The sequence below is a fragment of the Schistocerca americana genome, chromosome 1 (assembly GCF_021461395.2).
Source record: "Schistocerca americana isolate TAMUIC-IGC-003095 chromosome 1, iqSchAmer2.1, whole genome shotgun sequence".
Classification (NCBI taxonomy): Eukaryota; Metazoa; Arthropoda; class Insecta; order Orthoptera; family Acrididae; genus Schistocerca; species Schistocerca americana.
Window position 1 is genome coordinate 1144018021 of NC_060119.1, and position 15251 is coordinate 1144033271.

Consider the following 15251-nt stretch of genomic DNA (forward strand, 5'->3'; position numbering starts at 1 on the left):
TGTATACACAAGGTGGAATGTATAACATAAAACCTTCCGTAATGGGATTCTACCGAGCACGGAAAATGCAGTATGGTTTCTTACTCTCTGCTTGTGACATAGGTAGCGTTCTTGCTTTCTATAGGTTCTGCTTTAAGAGCCACGTTGCCGAAATATCGCAGAACTTATTTTGAGTTTCAAGTGGCAAAATGGCTCCTCAACCTGAAATACCAGGACGTGACGTCACAAAACTCTTAGAGCGGGACGTCAACGCTAGCTAACTCCCATGCGCCGACAGCTTAAAGCCTGCTAATCCTATGAGTTGTTGAGGGAAGAAAGTAAGGTTTACTCCAGTAAATATAAATGTGATTTGGATTTTTAATCATGTATTAGTTACCGTTATTCCTGTAAATAAACTGTATTATTAAATAACACACGTCCCAGGGACTTCACTGGCGTTCATGAATGACGCAGCGGTTCCTTCATTGCTGATCCGCACACCAGACGGCGGGCGCTATCCCGCTTCCGGAATGTCCTTGACTTTCGCGCCGTCTTATATATGAGACCGGATACGGGACGTAGCCTTGCAGAAGACGTCGCACTGGCAGCAGCTACGTGGGCACCTCAGCCGAGACAACACCTGCTTGAGCCCTTCTTGTCAGCTGAACAACTTGTAAACTCGTGTCGGAAGCATTTCTCGCAGCAAGTTATGTCGAAGGCACGCAAGATTGTCATCGCAAGTCTCTTCACCGGAGAGCCGAAAGTCGACAACTTCAGGATCGAGGAAGAAGAGTTGCCAGCGCTGCAGGATGGTCAGATACTGTGCGAGGCGGAGTACATCAGCGTCGACCCTTACCAGAGGGCGTACACGCATAAGCACAAGGTTGGGGCTACCATGATCGGATCACAGGTATGTAAGTTTACTGTCACTGGTCGACCGTGGTTAACAGTTGCATTTCCAGTTGGTATTCTGTGTCATGTTGCGCTACATGTATGGTTGAGCCCCCCCCCCCCCCTGCCACAACTAAACATAGCACAAGTATTCCACAGTTCCACTCGTGGATTTCCTCGTCGTAGTGAGGTGAAGTCGATAGTAGCGCTAGATTACAGATTTCTGCTCCTAAACTTCACTTGTACTATCAGTTGTGTAACTATCTGTGATGAAAATATTGGTAAACGAAAACGTGTGTTCATAGCTCAGTAACTGCTTTTCTAAGCAATTATGAGAATTCACTCGTAACTATTATCGTACATTTTTTTCACATATGTGCCAGCTTATTTTTGCCGGACTTCCGTAAAAATTAAAATAATTATAGATCGGCCTGACCCAACACAACAGCAATTCACTTTCAAGTTACGCTTGGCGTCTAGAAAAATAATTTTTAAAGACTTCTCTGTCCTACTAGTTAAAGGAAAGTGCTGCCACAAAACGAAGTATGAACAACTGTTCAATAATTAATTTGTGTTACCTGACCGACAGCTCTAATTTAATTTATATTATCATTAAATTAAAACAGTTTGTTTTTATTTATAGTTAATATATATTAACGCGTACTATTCTGATAGCAGCTTTGACTGCATTGATATGTCGTAAAACTTGACTTCCATGTCAGAAAAATAAAATAAGTGAAATTTTTACAAAATTAGGAAGAGCTGTTTAATGGTATATAATATGTCTCATCTTACGGGAATGTTCGTGATGAGTCCAAAATTGGTCTTAGATTTTGCGAGTCTGTGTTATTTCAGACATGGCATTAATGAAGGCAATACGTTTGGATTACTATTGTATATTAAAATATGGTTTTTCCGGCGGGTGCTGAATAAATGTCACTTCCGAAAAAGTCTTTTATTGAATCTGATTATTATGCACCGTTTTCTGTTTTACACGTAATTGATACAATTTTGACATTAACGAAATGAGTTGGTCAACCTTGAAACTTATTGTCCTAATACGATTCTTAACGGCAGTCGATGTTCACTTTATGGTAACAAAATATTGGGTAAAGAATTAAAGTTGTTTTCATATTCGAAATTTGAGTTTACTTACAAGAAACCAAAAGCACCACTTCGTGAAGGTCGTATGGTATCGATTGAATCAACAAGCAGGCAGTCTTCATTTATTTATATAAATTATCTACAAATTACGTAAATACCGCATCATATTACGTACAAGAACTGGATATAATGTGATTTAAATTTTTGTTATGTTCAAAGAGTTCCTTGTTGTCATGATCGGCTTTGCTTTGGTAATTGATATAACCTTCAAATGACAATGTGTGACTTAAAAGAACAAATTGATACGATTGCTCCTTATTAAATGCAACGACAAATTGCTGTAATCAGTCACATTTATTTCTCTTTTCACAGGGCGTTTCGGAGAATTATACCTCCATCATAAGGTGATTTTATGTCAGTCATCAAGACATGGGTGTATTGTATGTACGACAGTTAACTAACCTTTGGCACTGCCTTTCATTACTAACAGGCGGCCTTTGCAGGCGTATTTACGTGACGCACATTTTATATAAACTGAACCAAGCACAGCTTAGCACACCTTTGCTTGATTTTCATTCCATTTGTACAGAGTGTATATGGTGTAAATATGACTGGGAAAACAGATTGTGATCAGTGATCACTGGAAGTCAGTGACACAGGTTGCCACAAATCGTACATACTATCCATTCGTGTCTTAATCATTAACTTCAATCTACCTGATGATAGAAATATAGTTCCTCAAAACTCATTCTGCAAAGAATAATAAATGTGGCTGCTTAGAGTAGTTTTTAATTTAAAAACGTAAGTTTCATTAGAAAATATGTCACTGCTTTCAGTTGCTGCCGCAAAAGATGGAATAGAGATGTAATGTAACTGTGACCTGAGCATAACGTAATAGAGTCATTGCATACATTAATCTGTTCTGGTGCTACAGAAAAATGCTGAAGATTAAATGGGCAACTCACGTAACTAATGAGAAGATAGTGAATAGAACTGGGCAGACGAGAAATTTTTGGTACAACCTAACTAGAAGAAGGGATGGGTTGAGGGAACAAATTCTGAGGCATCAATGGCTCACCAATTTAGTACTGGAGGGAAGCGTGAGGGGTAAAATTCGGAGACCAAGAGATGAATACATTAAGCAGATTCTGAAGAATATAGATTACGTTAGTTACTCTGAGATGAAGAGGCTTTCACAGGATAAAGTAGAGTGGAGAGCTGCGTCAAACCAGTCTTCGGACTGATGACCACAACAACAACATTCGTAACGGTCACAGCTGAGTCTAATCTGAAATGTTCGCATTTGATTCTACTTATTGACTCATATAGCGATAATAAGCGACTTAGAATTTAACCAAAGGATACACCGTCCATTTAGCACCATTTTCTCTGCTTGCCTGTTTCGTCCAGTAACCCTGTTCACATACGAGAAGCTTAGTCAGTGTCGATTTGCTCAAAGATTCAGTGTATTCCTCGGATGCTTCAGTCTCGACAGTGGCTCTTGGGATCTGTAGTTGCATGTATTACATTAAATGCAGTAGTGGATTTTTGTTCTCTTCTGGCGTTCGTCATTATCTTTCATTTCCACTGTATTTAGGTCTGGATTACAACGCGTATCACTGACCTCATCCGCGATTCTTTAGAGAATCGAACTCTCGTGTGTAAAACAGTTTCAAACGCCAGCTTGCTTTAGAAATGTGCTCGCACCTCAGAGTGTATGTATACTACTACATAAAGACAACTCGTTGTTTAACGTTGTTACCTAAAATAGCGAAAAGTACTTCCACGATTTTCTTCATATTTCCACGCAGTACTCCAACGATCATTCGGACGATCATAGACTATATATTTTTAAGATATACGGTATATAAATAGATGCATGGTTATTATACAAAAATGTGTGGTTTTGTGTGTGTGTGTGTGTGTGTGTGTGTGTGTGTGTGTGTGTGTGTGTGTGTGTGTGTGTGCGTGCGTGCTTCAAATCTCCTCTTAAGCCACGGGACCGATTTCAACCAAATTTCCTACACATATACCTTACTGTCAGCTCATAATCGATGTGGTGATAAGGACCACCCGCCTATCAAAGGGGTGGGGGTGGGGATAATGAAAGTCTTTAGCACGCAACATGTGAATTCCCACTGTTTATTCTTCCATTAATTGAGAATGAGAGGAATTATTGATGTGCAACGTACTTTATGTACTAGTTCAAACCCTTATGAAATTTTTCCTCTCCGTCAATCCCTGCAGAATGATTTTTCCGCGGTTCAAAGAACTGCATGAGGCATGACATTGTAATTTATTACTTCTTTACTGCTAACAGTACTCGCGATACATTCTACAGACAGTATGTGCAAATAACACAGGATTTAAGTGCGAAATTATACCATTATAGCCGGCCGGGGTGGCCGAGCGGTACTAGGCGCTACAGTCTGGAACAGCACGACCGCTAGTGTCGCAGGTTCGAATCCTGCCTCGGGCATGGATGTGGGTGATGTCCTCAGTTAGGTTTAAGTAGTTCTGAGTTCTAGGGGACTGATGACCTCAGAAGTTAACTCCCATAGTGCTCAGAGCCATTTGAACCATACCATTTTACGACACAGAGTTCAGGTGATTTGATGTCATAAAAAGTGAGGTGCTTGAAAGTCTGCCGCATCATTCATGACTTCTAAATTTGTTACTTCTTTGCTACTATCTCTAGTCACTAAAATTTTCACAGACAGTGTTCACACATGCCGCTCGATGCACCTACAAAATTATATCATTGTGCAACACATAATTCATTAGGCATGACGTCATAAATATTAAGCACCAGGCCAGATATTGAGTGATACAGGCGTGGACGCTCAGCAATAAATAAATACCTAGCGAACGACGTGCTTCTCCGCTAGTATGTAATTTATAATGGTGAACGTTATAACAAAAATCTCAAAGAGTTCTTGACCGATTCACTTTAGGGTTTTTACACTATACCATAATGAGAAATCGATCTGACATATGACATTTATATTATTAATATATACAACATGTAAGTTCATATGTAATATAAACAAACGGAGAATGAATCGCAATACGAGGGAGCAATTGCGCGACTAAACGAGGGCGTGTTTCTAATCTAAAAGATGATGCCTGTTCAAATTTCACGGCTTTGCTTTATATACGAGCTGTAACGGTTGTGAGCATTCGATACCGTTGAGGTCTGACGTGGTGAGATGATCTCAGTCAAGTATGCCTTTAAGGCAACAAAGATGCCATTATCAACACCTCGCTGAGTTTAAACGAGGTCAAGTAACATGGCCACCAGAAGCCGTACGTTGCTTCTGCGATATTGCAGAAAGACTTGGCAGGAATGTAGCAACTGTACCTGACTGCTAGCAGCGGTTATCACGAGAATGCACGCTCGCAAGAGGACTGGCGTCCTGACGGTCAAGTGGCACTACCGACAGGGAAGACCATCATGTTTGGTGTGTGGCTCCGGCGAATAGTATTGCATCTGCAGCAGCAGTTCATGCAGCTGTTGCCACACAATTACTTCAAGGACAGCTCCGGGCCCAACGGCGTGTAGCGTGCTTTCCACCGACACCAGACCAACCCACTTGCGACTACAACAGCGTCATGGGAGAGCTACTTGGAGGGGAGATTGGAGGTCTATTGGTTTTTTCATCATCATCATCATCATTTAAGACTGATTATGCCTTTCAGCGTTCAGTCTGGAGCATAGCCCCCCTTATACAGTTCCTCCATGATCCCCTATTCAGTGCTAACATTGGTGCCTCTTCTGATGTTAAACCTATTACTTCAAAATCATTCTTAACCGAATCCAGGTACGTTCTCCTCGGTCTGCCCCGACTCCTCCTACCCTCTACTGCTGAATCCATAAGTCTCTTGGGTAACCTTGCTTCTCCCATGCGTGTAACATGACCCCACCATCTAAGTCTGTTCGCCCTGACTGCTACATCTATAGAGTTCATTCCCAATTTTTCTTTAATTTCCTCATTGTGGACACCCTCCTGCCATTGTTCCCATGTACTAGTACCTGCAATCATCCTAGCTACTTTCATATCCGTAACCTCAACCTTGTTGATAAGGTAACCTGAATCCACCCAGCTTTCGCTCCCATACAACAAAGTTGGTCGAAAGATTGAACGGTGCAGAGATAACTTAGTCTTGGTACTGACTTCCTTCTTGCAGAAGAGAGTAGATCGTAGCTGAGCGCTCACTGCATTAGCTTTGCTACACCTCGCTTCCAGTTCTTTCACTATGTTGCCATCCTGTGACAATATGCATCCTAAGTACTTGAAACCGTCCACCTGTTCTAACTTTGTTCCTCCTATTTGGCACTCAATCCGTTTATATTTCTTTCCCACTGACATTACTTTCGTTTGGAGATGCTAATCTTCATACCATAGTCCTTACATTTCTGATCTAGCTCTGAAATATTACTTTGCAAACTTTCAATCTAATCTGCCATCACAACTAAGTCATCCGCATATGCAAGACTGCTTATTTTGTGTTCACATATCTTAATCTCACCCAGCCAGTCTATTGTTTCTTTGTTATTTTTTTTAATTTTTTCATTTTCTTTATAAAAGCTTGTTCTGACTAGGTTAGGCTACTTGAGGGCCTGCTGCCCACCTGTTTGCTTGATATAAGCACTAGACGCATACTTGCAGTTATGACCTGGGTTGCGATTTCGTATGGCAGCAGGAACACCCTCGTGGGTATCCCGCGCACCCTGACTGCAAATTTGTACGTCAGTCTGGTAATTCAACCTGTCGTGCTGCCATTCATGAACAGCATTCCAAGATATCCAACAAGATAACACTCACCCTCATACAACTGTTGTAGACCAATATCCTCCATAGTGTGTAGACGTGTTGCCTTGGCCTGCTGGACATATCCCCAATCGAGAATGAATGGGACATCATTGCACGGTAACTTCAGCGTCATTCACAAACCCTTCCTTTATTGACTGGCCAAATGCAATAGGCATGGAACTCCATCCCACAAGCAGACTTGCGGCACCTGTACAACACAATAAATGCATGTCTGCATGCTTGCATTCAACATTCTGACGGCCACACCGACTGATAATGTGCCAGCACTTTATATTTGCAACGGCTTATATGGCGCTAACATTAACGTATGAGCTTGCAATTTTAATCACTTGCACATTTAACCTAGACAAATGTATTCCTGAAATTTCGTAGCTCTAAATATTTTTGATGCGGCAGATCTTTATTTCGACAGTATGTAAATGAGAAAAATTGTTACCAAAAACCTCGAAAGTTTTTGACTGATTTAATTCAGATTTTTGCCCGATACTCTGATGAACATTCGGATGGACATGGGTTGTGTATTTTTTACATACACAATAAATAAGTATATATGTAATACATAAAGAGGGAAGCCTTGTTACCAAAAATCTCAAATAGTTCTGGACTGAATTACTTCATACTACACTCTAATGAACATTCGAACATAGGCTACTTTTTTTTAGTGTGTATAATATGTAAATATATTTAATACAGAAACACGAAACGTTGTTAGCAAAAATCTGGAAAAGTTCTTGATCAAATTACTTCATATTTTTACAGAAAGACGAAATGTTGTTAGCAAAAATCTCGAAAAGTTCTTCATCAAATTACTTCATAATTTTACACGATACTGTTACGAAAATGCGAACAGACGTGGACTATATACCACTTTTTGATATATACGACATATAAATACAAATGCGACTAGTAAAGGGTAAAAGTTGTCACAAAAATCACGGAAAGGTCTAGAGAATATTACTTCACCTTTTTATATTTGCATTGTGCATCAACACATTTAGAGACAAACAAAGGATACATACATGCTTCTGTCACAATTTAGAGGTTTCATTTTAAATCCGACTGCGAGAAAGAGAGAGCAAAACTGTGCAGTGAAGATGCGCAGTTGTATTTTCTTTCTTGCAATTATTTTCAGCTAATGTGACAGGCCATGTAAACCTTAGACGATAGTTTTCCCCATACAAATTCTTTTTCTTTGTCAAAAAGTCTGAATAAAAATGGTTAGCCGTCGGTTTTACAGCAAACAGAAAGGTTGTGTTTACGGCTTATCGGTCGTGGAATCTGAATCGTCAGTAACTTCGTAAATCCACACCTTCACAGATTAAACATATGCAGAATACTGTCTTTGAAACTACTATCATCACTGATCAAATAGCTGGAGACTTTTTCCATATCCCGTATATCAATGGTACCAACCGATTTACACTTTCATTTTAAGTGACTTCAGTTCCCTATCAAGGTTCCGTTTACAATAACAATAAACAAGGCTCAAGGGCAGAGAGAGGTGTAGGAGGACAGAGAGAGGCGGAGGATGAGAGGAAATGGACGTAGAGACGCGAGGTGGGGAGCTGGGGTGGCGGGCGGGGGAGGGACGACACAGAGAAGAAGGTGGGCTTTATGGTGTGTGTCAAATCGATTAGCTATTGCAAAAGAACGCTGGGTTTGCTTGTAACGTTATGTCTTCCGGACTATGCGTCGTTCAATGATATAATATTTTTGGTATACTCAGTGATATATGTAAACACTGTTTGCATAAAGTGTTGTGAAAGCAGTCAAACGTAAACAATTAATAAATTAAAACGGCCTACTTGATGTGATTGTTTTACTGCAGAAACAGCGAAAATGTACACACATCAAAAAATGTTTAGCATCACCTTGTTTCCTGGAGTTCTGAAACCTGAACAGAAAATGGGACTAGAGATCACCATAAACATCATTTTCGCCCTTTTTATTGGACATGAAAAGCACGTCCTCGTGCATTCATGCATGCCTGTACTCGTCGTGGCATGCTATCCACAAGTTCATCAAGGCAATGTTGGTCCAGATAGTCCCACTCCTCGACTGATGACCATAGATGTTAAGTCCCATAGTGCTCAGAGCCAAAGTCCCACTCCTCAACGGCGATTCGACGTAGATCCCTCAGAGTGGCTAGTGAGTCATGTCGTCCATAAATAACCCTTTTCAGTCTGTCCCAGACATATTCGATAGGGTTCATGTCTGGAGAACATGCTGGCCACTCTAGTCGAGCGACGTCGTTATCCTGAAGGATCTCATTCACAAGATGTTCCTCACCAATATTCTGCTAATATGGTTGCACTATCGGTCGGAGAATGGCACTCACGTATCGTACAGCCGTTACGGCGCCTTCCATGAGCACCAGCTCTGAACTTCGGCCCCAAATAATGCCACCCCAAAACAGCAGGGAAGCTACACATTGCTGCACTCGCTGAACAGTGTGTCCAAGGCGTTCAGGTTGACTGGGCTGCTTCCAAACACATCTCAGACGATTGTCTGGTTGAAGGCATAGGCGACACTCATCGGTGAAGAGAACGTGATGCCAATCCTGAGCGGTGCATTCGGCGTGTTGTTGGCCCCATTTGTAACGAGCTGCATGGTGTCTTGGTTGCAAAGATGTATTTCGCCATGGACGTTGGGAGTTAAATCGCGTATCATGCAGCATATTGCGCACAGTTTGAGTCGTAACATGACGACCTGTGGCGGCACGAAAAGCATTATTCAGCACGGTGGCGTTGCTGTCAGGGTTCCTCCGTGCCATAATCCGTAGGTAGCGGTCATCTACTGCAGTAGTAGCCCTTTGGTGTCCTGAACGAGGCATGTCATTTACAATTCTTGTTTCCCTGTGTCTCCTCCATGTCCGAAAAACATCGCTTTGGTTAACTCCGAGACGCCTTGACACTTCCCTTGTAGAATGCCCTTCCTGGCACAAAGTAACAATGCGGACGCGATCGGACCGCGGCATTGGCCGTCTAGGCATGGTTGAGCTACAGACTAACACGAGCAGTGTAGTTCCTTCCTGGTGGAATGACTGGAACTGATCAGCTGTCGGACTCCTTTCATCTAATAGGCACTGTTCATGCATGGTTGCTTACATCTTTGGGCGGGTTTAGTGACATCTCTGAACAGTGAAAGGGACTGTGTCTGTGACACAACATCCACAGTCAAAGCTTATCTTAAGCAGTTCTGGGAACCAGGGTGATGCAAAACGTTTTTTGATGTGTGTAATAAGCGATGAACTTCTTCCGTTTCATCATTTTGTGGGGGATGTCAGCAAGAAAAAGTTTCGTAAGGGATTGATGTTATATGTAGAGCTAGTTGAAATACACGAAGAGCTCTGAGATTCAAATATCAGCACTGCTTTGATGGGCAGGTGGTTCTTACCTCCGCAGCCATTGTTTGCAGACAGTAAGTGACACCCGTTCCAAAGTTTGACAGAAATTGGTCGAGTGAGGAGGAGCTGTGAAACATCCGTACATATGTACATACATTCATACACACATTGACACATTATACAGGGTGATTCAAAAAGAATATCACAACTTTAGGAATTTAAAACTCTGCAACGACAAAAGGCAGAGCTAAGCACTATCTGTCGGCGAATTAAGGGAGCTATAAAGTTTCATTTAGTTGTACATTTGTTCGCTTGAGGCGCTGTTGACTAGGCGTCAGCGTCAGTTGATGCTAAGATGGCGACCGCTCAACAGAAAGCTTTTTGTGTTATTGAGTACGGCAGAAGTGAATGGACGACAGTTGTTCAGCGTGCATTTCGAACGAAGTATGGTGTTAAACCTCCTGATAGGTGGTGTATTAAACGTTGGTATAAACAGTTTACAGAGAATGGGTGTTTGTGCAAAAGGAAAAATTCTGGACGGCCTCCAAGAAGTCCTGATCTTACCCCCTGCGATCTTTTCTTATGGGGGTATGTTAAGGATATGGTGTTTCGGCCACCTCTCCCAGCCACCATTGATGATTTGAAACGAGAAATAACAGCAGCTATCCAAACTGTTACGCCTGATATGCTACAGAGAGTGTGGAACGAGTTGGAGTATCGGGTTGATATTGCTCGAGTGTCTGGAGGGGGCCATATTGAACATCTCTGAATTGTTTTTGAGCGAAAAGAAACCTTTTTAAATACTCTTTGTAATGATGTATAACAGAAGGTTATATTATGTTTCTTTCATTAAATACACATTTTTAAAGTTGTGGTATTCTTTTTGAATCACCCTGTATTATATTGCATTGTATTAAATCTGTGACCCTTAGTGGTGCACTATCCCACAACAGGCCACAGCAGTCCACCCACCCCACCGCCGCCCCACACCGACCCAGGTTTATTGTGCGGTTCGGCCTCCAGTGGACTCTCTCCCCCCCCCCCCCCCCCTCACCCCCCACCATCCCCGGGAACATCTCATACCAGACGAGTGTAACCCCAAATGTTTGCGTGGTAGAGAAATCATGGTGTGCGCGTACGTGGAAACGGTGTTTGCACAGCAATTGCCGACACAGTGTAACTGAGGCGGATTAAGGGAGTCCAGCCCGTATTCGCCGAGGTAGATGGAAAACCGTCTTAAAAACGATCCACAGGCTAGCCGGTACACCAAACCTCGACACAAATCCGCCGGGAGGATTCGTGCCAGGGACCGGCACGCCTTCCCGCTCGAGAAGCAGTGCGTTAGAACTTGCGGCGACATTCGCACATACGTACATACATCCCTTTTTATAATATTTGTGGATAAGCCTTTTTCCGTCGTAGTATGAAAATGCTGAAAGCGTCAGATGTAGCCTAAGATTCTCAGCCATCCACACTTTCCCGTAAAATATTTCTTCTGTTTAAGTTGTGAGTCCTACATGCTGTTTCCAGAGTCATCTCGGCAGTAGTGACTTAGTAACAGCATTAATTATTAGTTCATCTAATAGTTACTGAGAAAAACGAGCAATTATTATTGTATTAGCAGCGAAACATTTTTCGGAAGGTAGTACACCAAGGCTTGTTGCCGACAGTAATATCATCAAACGATGACTGCATTAGGAATTTCTTGTTAAGGCAGACACAACACGTCATCTGGGATGGAAGGCAGCTTCAGGCTTGGTTCTGGGGAGATCTTTGTGAACCATGGTGTTTATACTGTACGCAGCCCCGCACTCGAAATATCTGTGCTTATATCAGATACAATGGAAATTTCCTACTGCTAAGCTTTCTTAACATAATTTATTCTTGATTATGACTGAAAGTCAAGTGACAGAAGTTTCAGGTATAAAGAAGCTGATGAAAAACAGCAGAAGAAGATACACTAAACTATTTGTGGTTTGCCGGCCGGAGTGGCCGAGCGGGTCTAGACGCTTCAGTTTGGACCGGCGCGACCCCTACGGTCGCAGGTTTGAATCCTGCCTCGGGCATGGAGGTATGTGTCGTCCTTAGGTTACTTAGGTTTAAGTAGTTCTAAGTTCTAGGAGACTGATGACCTCAGATGTTAAGTCCCATAGTGCTCAGAGCCATTTGACCCATTTTATATGTGGTTTCAACTCTTGCAAAGCAGAGTAGGTCGTGAGCACCTTCTTAGTATTACTAAATATCGAGATGAGTAAAGATTTCCAGATCACCCAAGGACAGCTTTGAGCTAATTAGCTTTTCTTTGTCTACAGTCTGTGCCATACAAGGAAAAATTTAGGGGCAATATGGCCTCGTCTGGGCTATTTCGGAACAGAACAGAGTAGACTCAAGGGAAGTATCTTTGTTCGAAAACTTCTGTAAAGTAAACAGATGCCTTCCGAGTAGAAAAAATTTACGAATGATTTCAGCAGGAAGGGTCACGTGGAGTGGAATAGACCTACCAAAGTGACAGTGATCAAGCACATGTCCGATCAAATCAAGTAACACCTCCAACCACATAAAAAAATGAAGACACTAGATAACTGGGGATTTTTCATCTGTCAACTTATAAGACAGCTCTCGACCCAGTTAGGTACTGGGAGTAAATTTTCAGTTTGTTCGGTATATTGTGTGTGTTTTATCAGTGAAGATGACAGTTTGGTTAGCCAATGCATTCAGTCTTTCGCATCCTTTCCTCAGGTGTACTGTAAATACACTCCTGGAAATGGAAAAAAAAAACACATTGACACCGGTGTGTCAGACCCACCATACTTGCTCCGGACACTGCGAGAGGGCTGTACAAGCAATGATCACACGCACGGCATAGCGGACACACCAGGAACCGCGGTGTTGGCCGTCGAATGGCGCTAGCTGCGCAGCATTTGTGCACCGCCGCCGTCAGTGTCAGCCAGTTTGCCGTGGCATACGGTGCTCCATCGCAGTCTTTAACACTGGTAGCATGCCGCGACAGCGTGGACGTGAACCGTATGTGCAGTTGACGGACTCTGAGCCAGGGCGTATAGTGGGCATGCGGGAGGCCGGGTGGACGCACCGCCGAATTGCTCAACACGTGGGGCGTGAGGTCTCCACAGTACATCGATGTTGTCGCCAGTGGTCGGCGGAAGGTGCACGTGCCCGTCGACCTGGGACCGGACCGCAGCACGCACGGATGCACGCCAAGACCGTAGGATCCTACGCAGTGCCGTAGGGGACCGCACCGCCACTTCCCAGCAAATTAGGGACACTGTTGCTCCTGGGGTATCGGCGAGGACCATTCGCAACCGTCTCCATGAAGCTGGGCTACGGTCCCGCACACCGTTAGGCCGTCTTCCGCACACGCCCCAACATCGTGCAGCCCGCCTCCAGTGGTGTCGCGACAGGCGTGAATGGAGGGACGAATGGAGACGTGTCGTCTTCAGCGATGAGAGTCGCTTCTGCCTTGGTGCCAATGATGGTCGTATGCTTGTTTGGCGCCGTGCAGGTGAGCGCCACAATCAGGACTGCATACGACCGAGGCACACAGGGCCAACACCCGGCATCATGGTGTGGGGAGTGATCTCCTACACTGGCCGTACACCACTGGTGATCGTCGAGGGGACACTGAATAGTGCACGGTACATCCAAACCGTCATCGAACCCATCGTTCTACCATTCCTAGACCGGCAAGGGAACTTGCTGTTCCAACAGGACAATGCACGTCCGCATGTATCCCGTGCCACCCAACGTGCTCTAGAAGGTGTAAGTCAACTACCCTGGCCAGCAAGATCTCCGGATCTGTCCCCCATTGAGCATGTTTGGATGAAGCGTCGTCTCACGCGGTCTGCACGTCCAGCACGAACGCTGGTCCAACTGAGGCGCCAGGTGGAAATGGCATGGCAAGCCGTTCCACAGGACTACATCCAGCATCTCTACGATCGTCTCCATGGGAGAATAGCAGCCTGCATTGCTGCGAAAGGTGGATATACACTGTACTAGTGCCGACATTGTGCATGCTCTGTTGCCTGTGTCTATGAGCCTGTGGTTCTGTCAGTGTGATCATGTGATGTTTCTGACCCCAGGAATGTGTCAATAAAGTTTCCCCTTCCTGGGACAATGAATTCACGGTGTTCTTATTTCAATTTCCAGGAGTGTAGAAATAGAGTTGTCATAGCATCTCCAGTCACTGAAATTATTGAGAGTAATATGAATCATTTAATTCCTTGATTAATTGCTTCAAAAGTGAAATGCCGTTAAGCATTTCATCCACTCTATAAACATTTCTAAGCCAGAAAAAATTATTTAACGAGATAAAAACATAACTCTCTGCCAAACAAACAGTCGTTACTTAATATCGATTCCGTGTACAAAATACTCACCATAGATCACAGTTCGCCTTGGATCACACTGTTTTCAAGTAGACTACGTGCTAATTCTCAATCGTAGTGACCGAAGTTTGATCACTGGTTATTCACAGTCATAACATCCGACAGAGTTCGTATCCATCCTTGCAACAAAACGAACAAATTTAGCGCCTTCCCTCCCTCCCCCCCCCCCCCCCCCCTCTCAATGACCTAATTTGAGAGTTGTGTGTACACTAATGTCAGTTATAACGTCGTAGTTCATTTAATATGTCAGGTAATGAAGAGGCGTGCCAAGCCATTCATTGTCGAGCGAAAGTGAAGTTTTTAGTCAACGCAGGCAGGTAAAGCTTCGCTCAAAACTGCAGTTTGATACAAGGACTGCAGCAAATATTTGCAGCAATGTTCGAATGTTTTAGATCCTCTCTACGGCTTGACTTTACTGTGTAACATTCTGTTAGTTTCCATAAATTTTTTCGAGTTACTTGCTTTTCTACTGGCTAATAAAATTTACACTTGAGTGACAATGCTGTAAATTATATAATTATTTATCTTGTAGTTTTCCGGAAATTTAGGCTGGTAACAATTTCATTTATGACTAAAGACGAATGAAAACAGCAAATCAATTCTTGTACGCCTGTCTCATCTGTTAGAAGGTTTAATCGAATTTGTATTTATATTAGAATATAAAAAGTGACAATAGGTAAAATTAGCTTTCCG

General features: G+C 43.1%; 1 protein-coding gene across 1 annotated transcript in view; it reads left to right on the forward strand.

Annotated features, from left to right (window-relative positions):
* The first annotated feature begins 538 nt into the window (after window positions 1-538).
* LOC124597342 (prostaglandin reductase 1-like) overlaps window positions 539-15251 on the forward strand; it is a 40427-nt gene continuing 25714 nt past the window's right edge. Inside the window, exon 1 of the mRNA XM_047135932.1 lies at window positions 539-889. Coding sequence (XP_046991888.1) covers window positions 539-889 — 351 coding nt within the window. The remainder of the gene's footprint in view (window positions 890-15251) is intronic.